At 38.7% G+C, this 17492-nt stretch overlaps 1 protein-coding gene across 1 annotated transcript in view; it reads left to right on the plus strand.

Moving 5' to 3' along the window:
* Nucleotides 1–17492, plus strand: part of LOC100009811 (calcium-activated chloride channel regulator 1-like) — a 67829-nt gene that overhangs the window by 38729 nt on the left and 11608 nt on the right. The window contains exons 10-12 of the mRNA XM_007480563.3: nt 2302–2408; nt 13136–13351; nt 14045–14306. Of these exons, the coding sequence (XP_007480625.2) occupies nt 2302–2408; nt 13136–13351; nt 14045–14306 (585 nt within the window). The remainder of the gene's footprint in view (nt 1–2301; nt 2409–13135; nt 13352–14044; nt 14307–17492) is intronic.

The raw sequence follows: 17492 nt of genomic DNA on the forward strand, positions 1-17492 counted from the left end.
TTGTCACAGGGATTCTTCCTAAGAAGCTAAAGAGCTTCTTAAAGCTATCTGAACTTCATATGGATATCATTACTCAGGCTATAAATAGGGGTAACTGATATCACCACATGATTAGCTTATCATCTTTTTTTGTTGTTGTTTGTACATCTCTTTCATGACATTTTTTACATTAGTTCTCCATTATTCTTCCTTATTTATAATGCATTAGAGCCCAATGATGCCTACCATGAAATCTAAGTTGTCACCAAACCTTCACAGTGACTTTTGGGGTCCAGTCATTCAACCAGCTCTAAATTGTGTTAAACCATATTATCATATCACATCTATCATTTACCATGTGATCTTTCAGAAGAAATTTGTACTATCTGGGCCTCAGTTTCCCTGTTAATAAAATGATTGGGTTCTTGTTCTAAATATATAGTCTAACCTAAATCACTCCATCTTATCCAGAAAAAGGACAAAATACACTTTGTCTAAGGCTCTGAAAAAGTCTCTATAACAGTGGCTAACCATCTCTCTATAAAAGGAAATACGGTTAAGTAGCCATGATTTTCATAAAGTCATCATGCTGCCTCATAGTAATTTCTTCTTCTTTCTCCAAATATACTACCCTTAACTTTAATAATGAGCTTGAGAATTTTTCAGGAGTAAGAGTAAAGTCAATGTAAAACTCATTGGATCCCAGTCTGCACAACAGTCAACACATATTAAATGCCCACTATATGAGAGGCACACTCAGAGCTGTAGAGAATTTAATGACAAAAAATGAAACAATCTCAATTTTGATTGAGCTTATATTCTACTGAGGGTGACAACAAAAATATATAATGGAAGAGTATTAAGTGAATGAATGTGAAGGTATACCCAACAGTTCAATACAAGTTAACTGGATAAGGAGGGTGCTAATAGTTGAAGGCATGAGGAAAGGATTTAGGCACAAGATGGTACCTGAGATACATCTTAAAGGAAGGCAGGGAACCTATGAAAGAAAAAGTGAATTCTAGACAAATGGGACCTTCAACAAAAAGTTATGAAGACAGGAGATAGACTGTATGAAACAGAAGAGAAGGTGAGTTTGGCCAAATTGCAGGCTGTATGAGGGGAAGAAATACCATAAGGAGACTGGAAAAATATTTTGAGTCAGATTGCAATGGACCTTCAAAATTTAGCAGAGAAGTCAACAGTCAGATCCCAATTACTAGAAATAATTAATCCTTTGAAATGGTTGCATGGATTCAAATTTGCAATTTTGAAGTTGTAATTTAAGTTATAATATGGTAATTGGCGCCAACCCAATGAAATAGTTATTACTAGTACAAATAATGAGAATGTTTATGTATTGATTGGAAATGTTAGCAATTTACCAAATTCCTGGATCTCCAACATCTTATATTCTGAATCCTTATTTTGAAGATGACTCTAGGATCTCAAGGATTATGTCAGCTGAGTACAAATTCAAACAGGTTCTAGGAAGATAGAAAGGCTTTGAGTGAGGACTTGATTATGGGTGATATATTCTCCAATGATTCTGATTCTTCAAGATGCTGATATTCTTTCTGTCTATCTCTCTCTGTGTCTTTCTCTCTGTCTCTGTCTCTGTCTCTGTGTCTCACTCTCTCTTTCTCATTCTGTCATTCCCTGAATTTTCCTATTTGGCCACATGTAGTTTCTTTTGTCTCATACCTCACTCTTATGTCCAGGAGGGAATGTAAGATCTATGTGGATTAAGTACTATTTCACTGTTGCAGATTTCTCTTGAAAAAATAGAGGCTTAATGATTGTTGGTAGAACTGAAATGAAATGAGCAGCATTCCTAAAACTGGAAAGACGAATCACCAGAAGATTGTCTACTAAGCAATACATTTTTCTGGCCATAGCTACTAATTAAAATATCTACTGAGACATGGAGAGGAGTCCTACATAATTGAACTGATGTATTCTTTAAGAATTAAGGTTCACAAAGCTCAATTATGAATGAAATGTGTAAACTGATTTAAATTACGGATTTTATGACACTATTTTGGCTCATTAGGCATTTTTGTCTCTTCTCAAGGCCTCAGTTGAATTCCAGATCAATGAGATTTTAATGTGTATAAAAGTAGGAAATATTCACAAGACTGAAAATTTTGCATTGACCTTCTAAGTGGGAGGCTGCAGGGGGCAGCTGGATGGCTCAGTGGATTGAGAACCAGGCCTGGAGATGGAAGGTCCTGAGTCCAAATCTGGCCTAAGTTCAAAACTGTTAATTTGTCATTAAACTGCGCCAACATATGAATTTCTAGTAATATAATTCTACTTTAGGAGGTATGAAGACAACCGCTACAGACAATGTCCAGAACAATGGACTCATTGATGCATTCAGTGCCCTCTCGTCAGGAAATGCAGCCATCACTCAAAGGTCCATCAAGGTCAGTCTCAATTTCTCATTTCTATGTTCATGTTACGTATACGTTATCGTATTCTAAAACCAGAGATTTAGAGCTTAGAAGAACTTTTGAGGTCCATAGAATCATGCATCCTACATATAGAGTTGGAATGATCTTCAGAGGTCAAAGTCAAACCCAACATTTTATATGTGAGGAAACTGAGCCAAATGGACTTGCTTAAGGTCACAAAGGTCATGCATGGTCACGATGTGATATGAAATTTAAATACTCTGACTCCACATTCAGCAGGATGGTTGTGATATTAGAATCATGAGGGACTGAAAGCATAAAAAGAGTATTTCTTTATATATATATATATGTGTATATACACACACACAGAAACACATATATATATTACATATATATATATACATATATATATATATATATATATATATATATATATAACAAGTTTTATTCATTAAGCATCTACTCTGTACCAGGCACAAATGTGCAAAAATTAGCTCATTTTATCTTCTCAATAACCCTGGGAGGTAGATGCTATTATTACCCCCATTTTTAAAGATGGGGAAACTGAGGCAGAGATTAATAATTGTTGAGGGCCAAATTTGCATTTAGGTCTTCATGACTCCAACTCTAGAGATATACTACAGTGGTACCACCTAGCAGCCTTTAGGCTGTAGGCTTTTCCATTGGCTATCCAGTGTAAGCAGAAAAGTCTTGCTTAAAGTGCTTTTGCAAAAAAGGGCCAAGAATACCATGACGCTAATTCATATGTTGCTCTAAGTATCCTCTGACATAGGGCACAAACCCTTCTCCCAGCCTGCTTTAACTAAGTTATACAGACTTGGTGGCTCCTTCCACAGCCTTGGAAGTTAGCAACACTAAATTCCATTGTGAATGATGCATCGTATCTCTCCACGACTTACCTCCATCACCATGCCACTCCTGAACCATAACACCACCTTCACTGGTTCCCTCTATTGGATCTCTAGCTATAGCATGGGTTTTCTACAAATCCAAATTGTTTTAGCACCTTGAAGGCTATCTGAATCCATGGCCAACAGTTAAATCTCTTTCAGGGATCTAAAAGGCAGGATTTTCCAACTAGAGATTGAGATGAGAATGGATGTCAGAGAAAAATCCGTTCAAAAATAGCACATGTCCAGTTTCATCATTATGCTATACCTTATTGGGATTATTATCAATAATCCAACAACAAATATTGATTCAATACTTACTATGTGTCAAGCATAGTCCTAAAAATGGGGATATAAAGAAAAAATGAATCTGGCCCTGCCTGCTGTAGAAAAGGAAATTTTGAACCTTAGATTTCATTCTCCAGAAGTCCTTGGTATTTCCCAGAATTCCCTGTGACCTCACCAATGTGGAGATGCAGGAGAGGTTATAGGGAGTTCTGGGAAATACCAAGGACTTCTGGGGAATGAAGTCTAAGATTCAAAATCTCCATTTATGCACTGCAATGAGCTTACATTTAATTAAGAGAAACAACATGATCTAAATACAAGATATTTATACAGTAAAAATAAGATAAAGGGGAGAGGGAGGCATTGGGAGCTGGGCTGGATGGAAAGAAACAGGTGTTTATTAACTGCGTACAATGTGCCAGGCATTGTGCTCAATAGTGGACAACATGATAGGAAGATGATATCCACGGTAGACCATGATCATGTCTGGCTATAGGACGTAGTAGGTTTCTCAAACGGGGACAACCCAGTCCTGGGCAGTACCCTCAAAACTGAGCACCTTACTTCCTTCAGGGCATGATTTAGTTCCAACCCCCACCCCAAGGAATTTTTTTTAAACTTGTTTCTTCCTTACATCACAATTCCCAGGTATTTCTATCCCCACCCTTGAGTAGTCTGAGATTTAAATTAATGTCCAATAATTCCAAGTATTATATTTTATAAAATTCATTAGTAATCATTTGAAGTAGAAGAAATACAAATAGAACCACAAAGCTTAAGTATGACCAGGTGAGTCAACTTTCCTGCCAAGCTCTCCCCCCAGACCTTTTCCAGGAAGATTGAGGGGCGGGGTTACATGAAAATATATCCTCCCTACATTAGCAGGTAGCTAAACTAGTATATGGGATGCAGGGAAAGGGAGTGCTGGGGAGCAAAGTCTAATTACATAGTAGGCATCGATTGACATAAAAGATATATGCATAAGTAAATTGTGTCTGTGGTGTTTCTAGTTATCTTTTCTTTTGCTGGACGTAGGCATTCACAAGTTCTTCTTCAAACATTCATTTTGCAAATCTCAATTTTTACAAGTTGTACATCATGTTCTCTTGGTCGTACTTGTTTCACTCTTCATAATTTCACATAGTTCTCTTTTTGTTTTTGTTTTAAATTAGCCTATTAGTCATTTCTTCTGGCACAATAGTATTCCATCACAATCTTAGGCCACAACTGGTTCAACTATTCCTCAGCTGATAGACGTCCCTTCCAAGTTCTTTGACACCACAAAGAGAGCTCCTATAGATATTCTAGAATACATAGGTTCTTCTTTTCTCTTGGGACACATCAGTGGTTAACTGGGTCTAAGAGTATATACATTTTTATAACCCTCTAGACATAATTCTAGCATGATTTCCAAAATGGTTGGATCAATTAGATTTAGATTTTACAAGTATTGATTAGGAAGGCTGGGGCTACAGTGGATAGAGCACTGAGCCTGGAGTCAGGATGAACTGAGTTCAAAGTTGGCCTCAGCTGTGTGTCCCTGGGCAAGGCACTTAACTGTCTACGTCAGTTTTATCACCTGTAAAATGACCTGGAGAAGGAAATGGCAAACCTCTCCAGTATCTCTTCCAAGAAAACCCAGTATGGAGTCAGAAAGAGTTGGATATAACTGAACTACAAAAACAAAGAATTTATTAAGCAACTGCCATGTACCACATACTATAACAGTGAAAATGAGGGGGCCAAATTGTGGCAGGTAGAAATTAGTTTCTCTCTAGAAGTATTATATTTTTAGAGGTTTATTGAAGATTAAAATATGAAGAAAATACTGAATGATGAATAATGAAAGCACGCAGGCCGAGAGGCCCAATTCAGTTTCACTTACATCATGAGAGACGTGTCTGCTTGGAAGGGGAAACGGGAAAAGAGACCCAGTAGCTTTTACAGAGAGGTTAAATAGAAATTTTGACCCACCCAGGTGGAAATCTCAGTGAGATTAGAGGGCATTCTGGGATCTAGCAAGGACTTCTGGGGATTGAAGTCTGGAGTTCAAATCTCCACTTTTACCATACTCTTCTAAGCACTTTACAAATATTCTCATTTGGTCCTCAAAACAATCTTGTGGGGATAGATATTATCAAGATCCCCAATTTATAGTGGCAGAAACTAAGGAAAACAAAGGATAAGTCACTCACCCCGGGTCACACAGCTAGGGCTGAAGGCAATCTGAACTCAGGTTTTACTGACTCCAGGTCCACATCTCTATTTCCACGTTTTTATCTTGTTCCTTCCCCATATAAGTGTCTATACCAGTCTTTAGAGTGAAATAGGACAGGCAAGGTCAAAGACTCTTGGGGCCATAATACTAGAAAGCTTTTTGTGGAGAAAGAACAATGGTTTAGAAAATCTCTCCTAATAATCAGCAAGAAAAAAGTTAGGAGCATGAGTCAGGCCACAGGTAGTCAGCCTAAGTCTACCTACTTTCTCTGCCCCATCAGTTAGAGAGGATAAAAATGGGCAACAGAGAAGATGGCTCCAGCAGAGTAAGGTGTCATGGTGACAGGACATGTCAGAGATTCAGGTAGTCAGGTATCAAGACCAGGGGACTCTGATAACAGGCAGCAGGGTAGTTAAACACAGGAGCTATGATTTGGAAGAGGAGGAGGTCCTCTAAACTCTGAGAGGACAAGTGGGAATTTAGAAGCAGCAAGATGAAGTGGTGCCTAGAGGGCTGGATGTCGAGTTCAAAAGACCAGAGTTAAAATCTTACCACAGGTATTTACTAGCTCTGTGCTTCTGAGCAATTCACTTAACCTCCTGTGACTCAGTTTCCTCATCGGTTAACTGGAGGTTATATAGGGCCTATAGGGCCTACTTCACTGGGTTGTTCTGAGAATCAAATCCAATAACTTAATGTAAAATACTTTACATGGTGTTTAAGTAGATTTTGTTGAAGGGATATGGGAGAGACCAAGGACTATACCCAAATGAGTCACTGATGTTTCAGAAAAACTAGACTAACATCAATACTCTGAATAGGCCGAAGGCCTTCTCTTATACATGGGAAAAAAACCAGGTAGTAAGTCAGTCAATAAGTATTTATTAAGCACCTACTGTATGCCCCTTACTGTGCTAAGCCTCGGGACACAAAGATATTGAAGTCTCTAAATCCAAGGAGCCAACAATCTAATGGGGGCAACAGCATGCAAACAAACAACAATGTATAAACTAGATCTAGATATGGCAAGTAGGAGATAATTGCAAAGGGGTAGTAGTAGGAATGAGAGAGACAGACCTTTAAGCTATGGAATGTTAGCTGAAACTTGAAGGAAGTCAGGGAGGCCAAGAGGTGGAGGAGATAAGGAAGGAGAGCATTCTATCCAAGAGAGGCAGTGAAAATGTTCAGAATCTAGAAATATTGTTCCGTACAAGGAACAACAAGGAGACCAGTGCTGGCTGGATTGCAGGTACATGGTAGGGTCAGGGCATGGGGTGGGAAAGTATAAGAAGACTGGAAAGTTTGAGGGACAGGAGAGGAATCAGATTACAAAGGACTTTACAAGCCATGGGGAGCATTTCACATTTGATCCTGAGAGCAAAAGGAGTCACTGGAGTTTACAGAGTTGGAAGTGACATCATGGAATTAATTTGAAAGTAACCTGGCAAATGGAGAAATGTAAAGGAGGCAGACCCATGAGCAGGCTACTGCTATAGTCCAGGAGTGAGGTAATGAGGACATACACCATGAGCCCACAGTGTCAGAGGAGAGATGGGGGCATATGTGAGAGATGTTATCAAGGAAAATTTGACAACACATTGGACAAAAAAGAGAGAACGGATAGAGGCAAAAACATAAGTTGTGAGCCTGGGTGACTGAGGGAAGGGTGTAGTTTCAAAGAGGGGAGATTTGGGGGGAAAATAACAAGTTCAATTTTTGACATACTGAATTTAAGATATCTACAGAACATCCAGTTTGAGATATCTAATAGGAAGCTGCAGAAACAAATCTGGACGTCAGCAGAGATATTGTGGTTGGATAATTAGATCTGAGAATCATCAGCATAGATAATAATTGAATCCATGGAAGCTAAGGAGATCTTTAAGTGAAATGGTCTAGAGGGAGAAGAGAAGGCAGCCCAAGATAGTCATGATGAACAGGCTTGACCTGGATAAAGATTCAGCAAAGGAAACTGGGACAAATAGGTGGGAAAGGTAGGAGAAGAACTAGAAGAGAGTAGTATGAAATACCAAACAAAAGAAAATATTAAGGAGGAGAAGCTGATCAATAGTGTCAGTGGCTATATAGGGAGATCAGAAAGGCTGAGGACTGGGAAAAGATCATTAGAATTGGTGATCAAGATGAAAGGGACAATCAGCATTGGAGAGTGGTTGCAACTGAATGATGAAGCTGAGAGTCAGACTGTAGAGAATTGAAAAGAAGATTAAAAAAAGGAAGCAGAAGCATCTCCTGTAGACTGCCTTCCCAGGGAGTTTGACTATAAAAGTGAGAAGATGTATGAGATGGTTGTTCACAAGGAAGTACAGATCAAGTGATTGTGTTTTTGAGAATCGGAGAGCCCCTGGTGTGATTGTAGTAGAGAAGGAGCCAAAAGGACAAGGATCCAAGCAGATAAAAAGAGAAGGAAGATAAATAAGAGTGGGAATGATGGAGGGGAAACACTGCTTGAGAAAACAAGATGGCACTGGATCTCTTGTGTATTGGAGAAGGGTTTTGCATTGGAAAAGAGAAGTGTGTAAAGATTAAAAATTAGGAATATGGGGAGACTGAGGCAGGTAGAAATTAGTTCTCTCTGCAAGGAGTATTATATTTTTTAGAGATTTATTAAAGGTTAAAGATTAAAGAAAATACAGGATAAGAAACCCGTGCCTAGGCCATAAGGAGGCCTAGACACACAACCTCACCTACATTATGGAAAGAGCCATGTCTGCCCCAAAACGGAAGTCCAAGACCAAGAAAAGACTTTCCACCAGCTTAAATCCTTCCTCGATCTCGGCTCACCTCAGAATTCCAGTGAGATTACAAAGCATTTTGGGGAAGTGGAGCAAAGGCTTGTGGGGATTGTAGTCCAGGGTTCAAATCTCAATTTTACACCCCCCCCCCTTTGATCCTCTGGGAAGAAGTCCTTCCCCAAAGGATCATAAAAACATAATCAATTTAAAGATTACAATAATTTGAGGATAAAAGAGAAAAAAAAACAATAATTGCTGAATGTATTGACAAAAAGCCAGTTGGGGGCAGTCCCCTTTGGCATGAAAGTATACATACAAATAAATATTCAATCAACCACACCCAAAGTTCATTTTGATCTTGTGCAGCTTGTGGTCTGGAGGCTTCTTCATGGTGGCTTCTCCAACAGTTCAGTTCTGGATTCAGAGAGGTAGCATCTTCTTTACCTAAAATTCTTCTCAAAAGGAATTTAAACTTTGCAATTTAAATAATAATATTTTTTTATTTTCTCCCCGTTAAGAGGGTGATTAACAAATACAGGATCACTTAGGGATGCATGGCTGAGGTATGAGGTATATGAATCAATTGGCAAGAGATATTAAAAGGACATCAGAAAAATCCAAATAAAAAAAGAAGAAATTTCTGGATGAAAATATAGACTATCAAAGTCTTATGTGTAAAAATTCTAAGTAAAAGAAAAATAAATCTATAACAGGTCCTTCAATCAAGGCCCAATCAAAATGATCTAAGTAATGATGCATTTACCCAGTCAGTGCCAGAACTACAGAAAGGTACCACATTATGGAAGGCAGAAAAGAAAGGGACCAGATTATAGAAGCCAAGGTTCTGGGCGCCAAGGTTTTGGGGATACTGGTCTGTGAGTATCTTCAGAGTGAGTGCGGAGAAAAGGAAAGCCTATGTCTTAACACATGTTAAACATAGTAACCTCGAGTCTTCACACTAGGTTCAAGACCTTTGTATTGGCCTAGAAGTGCATCAATCCATCCTGGATTTGCTTTTCTTTGGCTCTGTGCAATGGCTCTTGTGTGTATATCTTGTCCTGGAATCAGACAGAATCATTAAGCAAAGTCCCATAATTTATTAAATAATTAGTGGCATCGTTTTTATAGTCACAGGCTTTTTTAGGGCATCCATTAGCAAATATATCTTACACTTGTAGTACTGAAAAATCAAAAGGTTAAAGAAAATCTTAATGCTAGTGACATGTGCTTCAACTATAAAAAGGAGAGAAAAAATAATAAAAAACTGAAAAAGTATAAATAAAAAAAGCTGAAAAGTATATTGCACATGCAAGAGAAATATAATAATAAAAGAGCTTTAAAAATTCAAAAATATAGCTTATAATCATTGACACTCTGTGTCAGTAAAGAAAATGTAAAATGCAAGGCTTTCTCACCAAAAATGAGATCCATTTCCTCCTAATATCTGGCCATGATCACTGTGAGTAGAAGGCAAATGAATTGAACAAGGTTAACAATTTTTTCATTTTTAAAAATACAGTAGTACAAATATGTAGATATCAAAATCCCCAAAATTCTCAATAGCCCAATTAATTACAATAGCAAACAAACACACTTTCATATTTCACATAAGTTGCTGTATGGCATTTTTAAAACCTATGAATTGATGGACGTATGTCACAATTTTTACAAACATAGCAATCTTTCAACCTTGGTATTTAAACATATTTTTAAAACTCATCTTAGGTTAAGAACATAATCAAGAAATCTATATATCATTCTGGTAGTAGTAAAGTAGTAAGCTGAAGAGTATAAATAAAGGGGTGCTCCTTTTTTTTTGGAGGCTTATAGGGATACAAATGCCCTGAGATTAACTGCCCAACTTCCATTCACATGTGGGAAAGTTGGGGGTTATAAAATAAATTTTACTTCAGCTACTAGAATGGGCCTTACCTCATGGTAGGGCAGAAAATAACCAGAGTTTGTTAAAAAAAATTACAAAAATCATATTTAAAAAACCCTTACTATCATTTTGAGATATTTAGCACATTAAATTTTCCAAAGGTTGTTCTACAATTATAACCAGTTGTGAAGACCATCCATCCTCTATAACAATTTACAAAGTAAAAAATAGAAAGGCTGTTTTTTTTTTTCATATATGGGCTTATTCACAATAATTTTTTTAGCACAGTTATAGGGGAAAAACAACAGAATTTCAAAACTCAGTACATTCAAAATCAATTCAATCAACCTTCAGTTCAAGCAAAATAATACTGAATCCAGTAATATATGAACTTAAAATCACAAAGTTAAACCATAACAAAAAATGCAATAGAATACAGAGATTTTTATAAACCATTGGAGTCTGAAATGCCTCAAAATATAGCCTTTAGTCTCTTCAAAGTTCCTTGGGTTTTTTTTTTTTGTTTGTTTGTTTTTGATTATCCATTTAAATGTCTATTGTCCGAAGGCAGAGTGGTAAGGGCTATCAATCGACTCGGAGCCCCACAGGTGGGGAGAATCTAAGGCCAAATTTTAACCCAGGACCGCATGTCTTTATGTCTGGCTCTCAGTCCGTTGAGCCACCCAGCTGCCCCTCCAAAGTTGAATCTTTGGGCTGAGTCTGCTCCTGGACAATAAGGTGCAGTCAATGAAATGGCCAGAAGAGTCAACAGGTATCCTGTTACACAGCCCATTGCTATTTCTGTTTCTTCTCTCTAGTCTCTTTTTCTCTCTCCCTTGATATGATCCCTCCCCCTGCTCCCCCTTCCACTCCGAGGCTTAGCCTAAGGGAAAATTGCCCATTCTCCTTTCCCTCTCATCTCTCCCCTCAGCCCAGGTGGTCAATACTGTTACCAGCTGATAGAAGTGAGTCCTGAGTGATCTGCTCCAAGGATCTGGGTGATGAGCCAACTGGGGTCGTGCTCATGGGTCTGGGGTGCAGTAACAGGCAGCCAGCAGGCTGGTGAGAGGCCAGGAGCGGGAGCTGAAGTGACTGCGGGGGTGGGCAAGGCCAGGACCAGGTACCAGGTGAGGACGATGGGCTGCAGGCAGGAAGCGACGGGGCCGAGGTCCGGAGCCTGTAGCAGCTTTGCGAGGGTAGAAAACCTTGGCCAGAGAGATATGGCTCAAAAAAAACAAATTTCTAGGTACTAGATATTAAAAGTTGAACTAAAGATCAGAAAAGAAATCAGAAGATTGAGTTGTGTTTTTTTTTCCCCATTAGGTCGCCAACTGTAAAGATTAAAATTTAGGAATATGGGGAGACTGAGGCAGGTAGAAATTAGTTCTCTCTGCAAGGAGTATTATATTTTTTAGAGGTTTATTAAAGGTTAAAGATTAAAGAAAATACAGGATAAGAAACCCGTGCCTAGGCCATAAGGAGGCCTAGACACACAACCTCACCTACATTATGGAAAGAGCCATGTTTGCCTCAAAACGGAAGTCCAAGACCAAGAAAAGACTTTCCACCAGCTTAAATCCTTCCTGGATCTCGGCCCACCTCAGAATTCCAGTGAGATTACAAAGCATTTTGGGGAAGTGGAGCAAAGGCTTGTGGGGATTGTAGTCCAGGGTTCAAATCTCAATTTTACAAGGGCCACCTCTTCTTGTGAGACACAAGTAAAGGAGATAACGGTACAAGGTATCTGGGTGATGTGGCAACTCAACCAGAGGAGGAGGGAGAAAGTAGGAACTCTCAATCAATTCCCTTTTTATTCAGGGAAACATGAGGCAAGATTTTCAGAGGAGAAGGCAAGTTAGAGGAAAGCATGAGAGGCTTAAAGAGAGATGGAAAGATTTAAAAGAGTCTGCTGAGTGGGACAAAGAGTTAACTGGTGAGATATAAAAGGCCTGATCAGGCCACACCCTTGAAGCAGGGGGTTCAATGGAAAGAAATCTGGATTTGGACTCTGCCAATGCCTTCCCTCTGAGATTATCTCCCATTTGCACTACAAGTATCTTTGATAGGAAGGTTTACTTTGCATGTTGTTCCAACCCCTTAATCATAATATGAGCTTCTTGTAGGCAGAGACTACTCCAAATTTTGAGCTTTCATTCATGATATTCCTTCCACCCAACAAAAGTGTTACCTGTCTACTGGTGAGAAGCTGATTCTACATCAGGGAGTTAAACTCAAGAAACTGGATAGATGAGTTTTATCTGTTCTCCACCTATTGTGGAGAGAATCTGATTTAGAAGGGAAGTGGAATAGAAAAAGGACACAAAAGGAGTGGAAGGAGAGAGAGAATGAGCAAAACTTGAATATTGCCTTAGACTAAAACAAAGGAGTCTCATTTAGTCCTGTCTTGCATGTCCTTTGTGCCAGGAATATTATTCATGCACATTTGGGTAACCATGACACCTGTCTTCTCCTAATGGATGCTAACCACAGGGAACAGGAAAAGACCTCTGATTTAATTGGTAGAGGGACTCCCAGCTGAGGCAATTCCCTTTGCCAATGTTGGTTGGAAACATCTGCAATTTGTACTCTTCTGCTCATTGACACCTCCTTCAGATTAACTGTTATATGACTTGTTGATGAGTTTTTTTTTGCTCAGTTACTAAATGTTTTATTCATTTTCTTAACAGCTTGAAAGTAAGGGAATCACTCTGACAAATGAAGGCTGGATGAATGGCACAGTTATTTTTGACAGCACAGTAGGAAAAGACACTCTATTTCTTGTCACGTGGACAGCACAACAACCTGAAATGTTTGTCATGGATCCCAGTGGCAACATATATAAAAATTTTGCAGTGGAAACAAGCTCCCAAATGGCATACCTCCAAATACCAAACACTGCCCAGGTGAGGACCCAGCTTTGTTTCTTGTGTTTTCTTAAAACTCTGAGAAAATGAAGTGAAGACTTTCATGTTAGGATTCCAAGTATTCTGAGTGACAATAGGGGTTTTGTTTGTTTTTTTAGTGTGTTTTTATAATTTGAAACCCCACAGTTTTATTCTATATGTTCTCATAGAAATTTTACAAATTGAACAAAAAAAGCAAAGGCTTAAAAAAATGAAGCAAGGAAGGAACTGTCAAATAGGTGTCAGAAGGGCGGGAACTAGGCTGGAGCACATGGGAGATTAAAAAGACAGGCCTGGAAGTTATAGAAACTTTTTCTGATTGCTGTGAACATTTAGGTCACCCCACCTCCCATTTCTCTGTCCAGAATTTGAGATCTCCTGTGTCCTACCAACTGAAATCTTTGCCTTGCTTCTAAGAAAAAAGGAATTATGGCATTTTCCATAGCAAAAGTTTCAACAATAATTGCATTATGCATATTACAGGGAAAGTTCTAGTCTAGATTCCCTTCTCATAAGATCTGAAATGACCATCATAGCTGATAGAGAAGCAAAGTCATATAAAGTCTCTAATCTTCTTGAATTTCAATGTATATATCAGATATCACCTTAAGATAGATAGTGGATAATAGAGAAGGTAGGTAAGGCAGGTCATAACATAGTTTTGCTTTAATGAATTTCTATTGCATTTTTCAGGTTGGAATTTGGACTTATAGCCTAAAATCAAGTGCACAAACCCTGACTCTGACAATAACCTCTCGTGCTGCAAATCCTACTGTACCCCCCTTCACGGTGGACTCTAGAATGCATAAAGACACCAGCAGCTTCCCTAGCCCAATGATTGTTTATGCAGAAGTTCGTCAAGGATCCTTGCCTATTTTAGGAGCCAATGTAACAGCTCTCATTGAATCGGCAGATGGAACAACAGTGACACTGCAACTCCTGGACAATGGTGCAGGTAATTTATCCACCACAAAAACTTCCAGCTTCTTTCTCTTTTTAGAAAAAAAAAATGTGATACTTTTTTATTGCATGCAAACTCCAAAATGGTGCATCTCCAAATATCAGATACTGAAAAGGAGAGGAATCAGCTTTGTCTCTTCTCTTAAATTTTTTAGAAAATTGCTGACTCTGTGCCACCTAGATTAGTATGATTTTCTGAAAACATTTTCAATAGAATAGGCTAAAAATTAGATTTGTGATTTCACTGATACGGGTAACTCCCATATAATGAAACTCCCTTTTCATTTGCTGGTTTGCCTCTTCTCCACAACTAATTGTCTATGACATTTAGAGTTTAATGACTTAACCAAGATCACAAGACATGAGACAATTATATCTCCAAAATGGTACTTGAACCTATGTGTTCCTACTAAAAGGCCAGCTCTCCATAAACAATACCATGCTGCCTCTTTAATGATTTAAATTTGATAAATCTGATTGCTATTGTTCATCATTCTTTATCTCAAACTTTTCCTAATGTACAGGAAGGATGCAGTTTCAACTAAATGACTCCTAAGGTCTTTTAAAATTCTATTGTATTAAATACCAGGCTTATATTCCAGGAGAAGCATGTGTTTGCTAAAGGCTTGGTTTGTTATAAGAAAATACTGAGGAGCAGAACTCGGGAATCCTGCCAATAATGCCCTCCAACCCAAAGAATCACAGAAACTCAGAGTGGGAAGGGAGCTAAGAGTGGAGACCAATGAGTTATATAACCTGTACTTGAACAGGATTCTTCCTGAATTATCTGAAAATTATTTGGAATTCACTACGAAATCTCCCAGATTCTCTGAACAGGATTGTACCATAATTAAAAAGAACATATCAAGTATTTGCTTGAATACTCTCAATGAGATGGGAATCACTACTTCTGTTCCATTCATGGATTTCCTGAAAGCCAGCTTGTATGGCCCTCTCCATGATTTTCACCCGTGGCATCTGAGGCCAAGCAAACGAATCCAAATCCTCTTCTGTATTACAGGCCTTCTAATATCAGAAGAATGCTGTCATAGCCCCTCAATTGTCCCTCTTCTAGGCTAAGAATCCTCAGGCCCCTATATGAAATGATCTCCAGACCCTTTATGGATCTGATTGCCCTCCTTTTGGAGGTCTCCAACTTACCCATCTTTCCTAAAATGTATCACTCAACATTAAATACAAGACTTTAAATCTGGTCTGAACAGAATAAAATAATCCTGTTACTTATCCTGGACACCGTGTCTTGAAATGCAGCCTCAGATTGGAGCAGCATTTTCTGCTGCCTTATTACATTTTTTCAGGATAAGATTGTTCATTCATTTGTTTTTTGGGTTTTTTTTTAACACTGTTGACTCACACTAAGCTTGCATTTCACTAAATTTGACAAATTTCTTGCAGACACTATCTTACACCATCAGTTCTTGGACTTGGGCTAAATATAGTCCTACCTTTTGATTCCTTTCCATTTTCTTGTACTTGTGAATGAACCCTTTTATATATGACATGACATTTATACCTTTTTGGATATGTTGCAGTTTGTCAAGATCATTTTGCAACCTCCCTCTCTCATAGATAAAGTTTTGCCTCCCCCTCCTAGCTCCGTGTCATCTGCACATTTGATACGCATGACATTCATGCCCTTCTTTCTTTCCAAATATAATTTTAAATAGCACACAGTCAAGCCCACATTTTACAAGGCTCTCATCATTCCTTAATATTGAAATATCTCCAATATATCTCCAGCTTATTGAACTGAATTGAAGGAACGTTAGTAGTAAGATGGAGGCCCAGGAAGATTGTTTACTTGGAAGGATAAGTGGCACTTTAGTTACTCCAAGTAAAAATCTTTCCATCTTAGAGGAAGTGTATAACTTATAAACAAATAAAAGATTAAGATTCTCCCTTTGAAATGTTAGGCGAACCCCAAAAACATAGCAGAGAGGGGCCCACAAAAGATTGTAATCAGCTTTCAAACAAATTTAAAAGGTAAATTGTCAAAAAACAAATTCAAAAAGTCATTAGATAATAGAAAAACACTTTAAGGAGGGGTTCCTAAATTCTTCCATGATCTCTGGGAGGAAGGACAATGCTCACACTGACCAAGCTTCAGTACCACCCTGCCTCTGTACTCAATTCATCTGCTCTAGGGAATGAACTGTATGGACAGCTTTCAGCAATGAGGCCTCCTTTGCCCCCTGGAATGTCTATGAACTACGGAGAGCCGACCCTCTTGACACTAAGTATAATATCCACTTAACAAAAATGTGTAGATTTGAGAGGCATCTATGATGCTCCTACTAAGAGAAGGCACAATGCTAGGAGCTAGGGAGATAATGCTAAACAGTAAGCAATCTCTAGCCTTAAGGAGCTTACTTCTGTATTAGTTAAAGGGATTGTAGGGATATTGAAGAGGTATGAAAGGTTTTATGACAGAAAATGGAATTGTAGGGATAGAGGGAATATGGATGCTGGTGAGGAAAAGGAGAGAGATACCCCCTGCAGAGAGGCTATCTTTGAAAATGGGGTTCCTGAGAAATGGGCCAACTATGGTAGCCTGAGGGGATGTCTTCTCTATTGATTGATGTTGAAGATACCCCAGAGCAGGTAAGCATGGACCCCCCGAGGGACAAGCCACCCTGGGGACTAAGGTTGCCCGGCATAGGTCAGATAAGGGCTGTTTATGGTTGAATGGCTGTCCTTAGGTTCAGCTCCCTCTATGTTCCCCTGAAATGATTGTTCTCTTATCTGACTGAGGGTTATTTAACTCAAGATGAATGTAATAACAAGTTTGGATTGAGAGAGGATGAGGGAAGAGGGATTTCCCTAGATTGGGTTTGAGTCTCAGTTTTTGAGCTAAGGCCAGGCCTCATGGGCTGGTAGGTTTCTTTTATTCCTGTCTATGCTAATCTGTGCTAGTTCTCTTAAGTTTTCAAAGTCTTTAGCAGTAGACTGCAAGAGGAAGAAAAGGTTCTGACTTTTAGAGTTGGTTGGGCCTGTCTCTTCAGGCTGACACCTCTAAAGACCAGTCTTATAGTTCAAACCGCTCCCCTTAAATCATTTTGTTCAATGACACAATCACAGGAATCCAGGTAAAGCACACAGTTGGGAAATATCCAGGAATCGAGGTACTTCTATCCAGAGACAGGGAGAGAGTGCTCCTTCC

The sequence above is a fragment of the Monodelphis domestica genome, chromosome 2 (genome assembly GCF_027887165.1).
Source record: "Monodelphis domestica isolate mMonDom1 chromosome 2, mMonDom1.pri, whole genome shotgun sequence".
Classification (NCBI taxonomy): Eukaryota; Metazoa; Chordata; class Mammalia; order Didelphimorphia; family Didelphidae; genus Monodelphis; species Monodelphis domestica.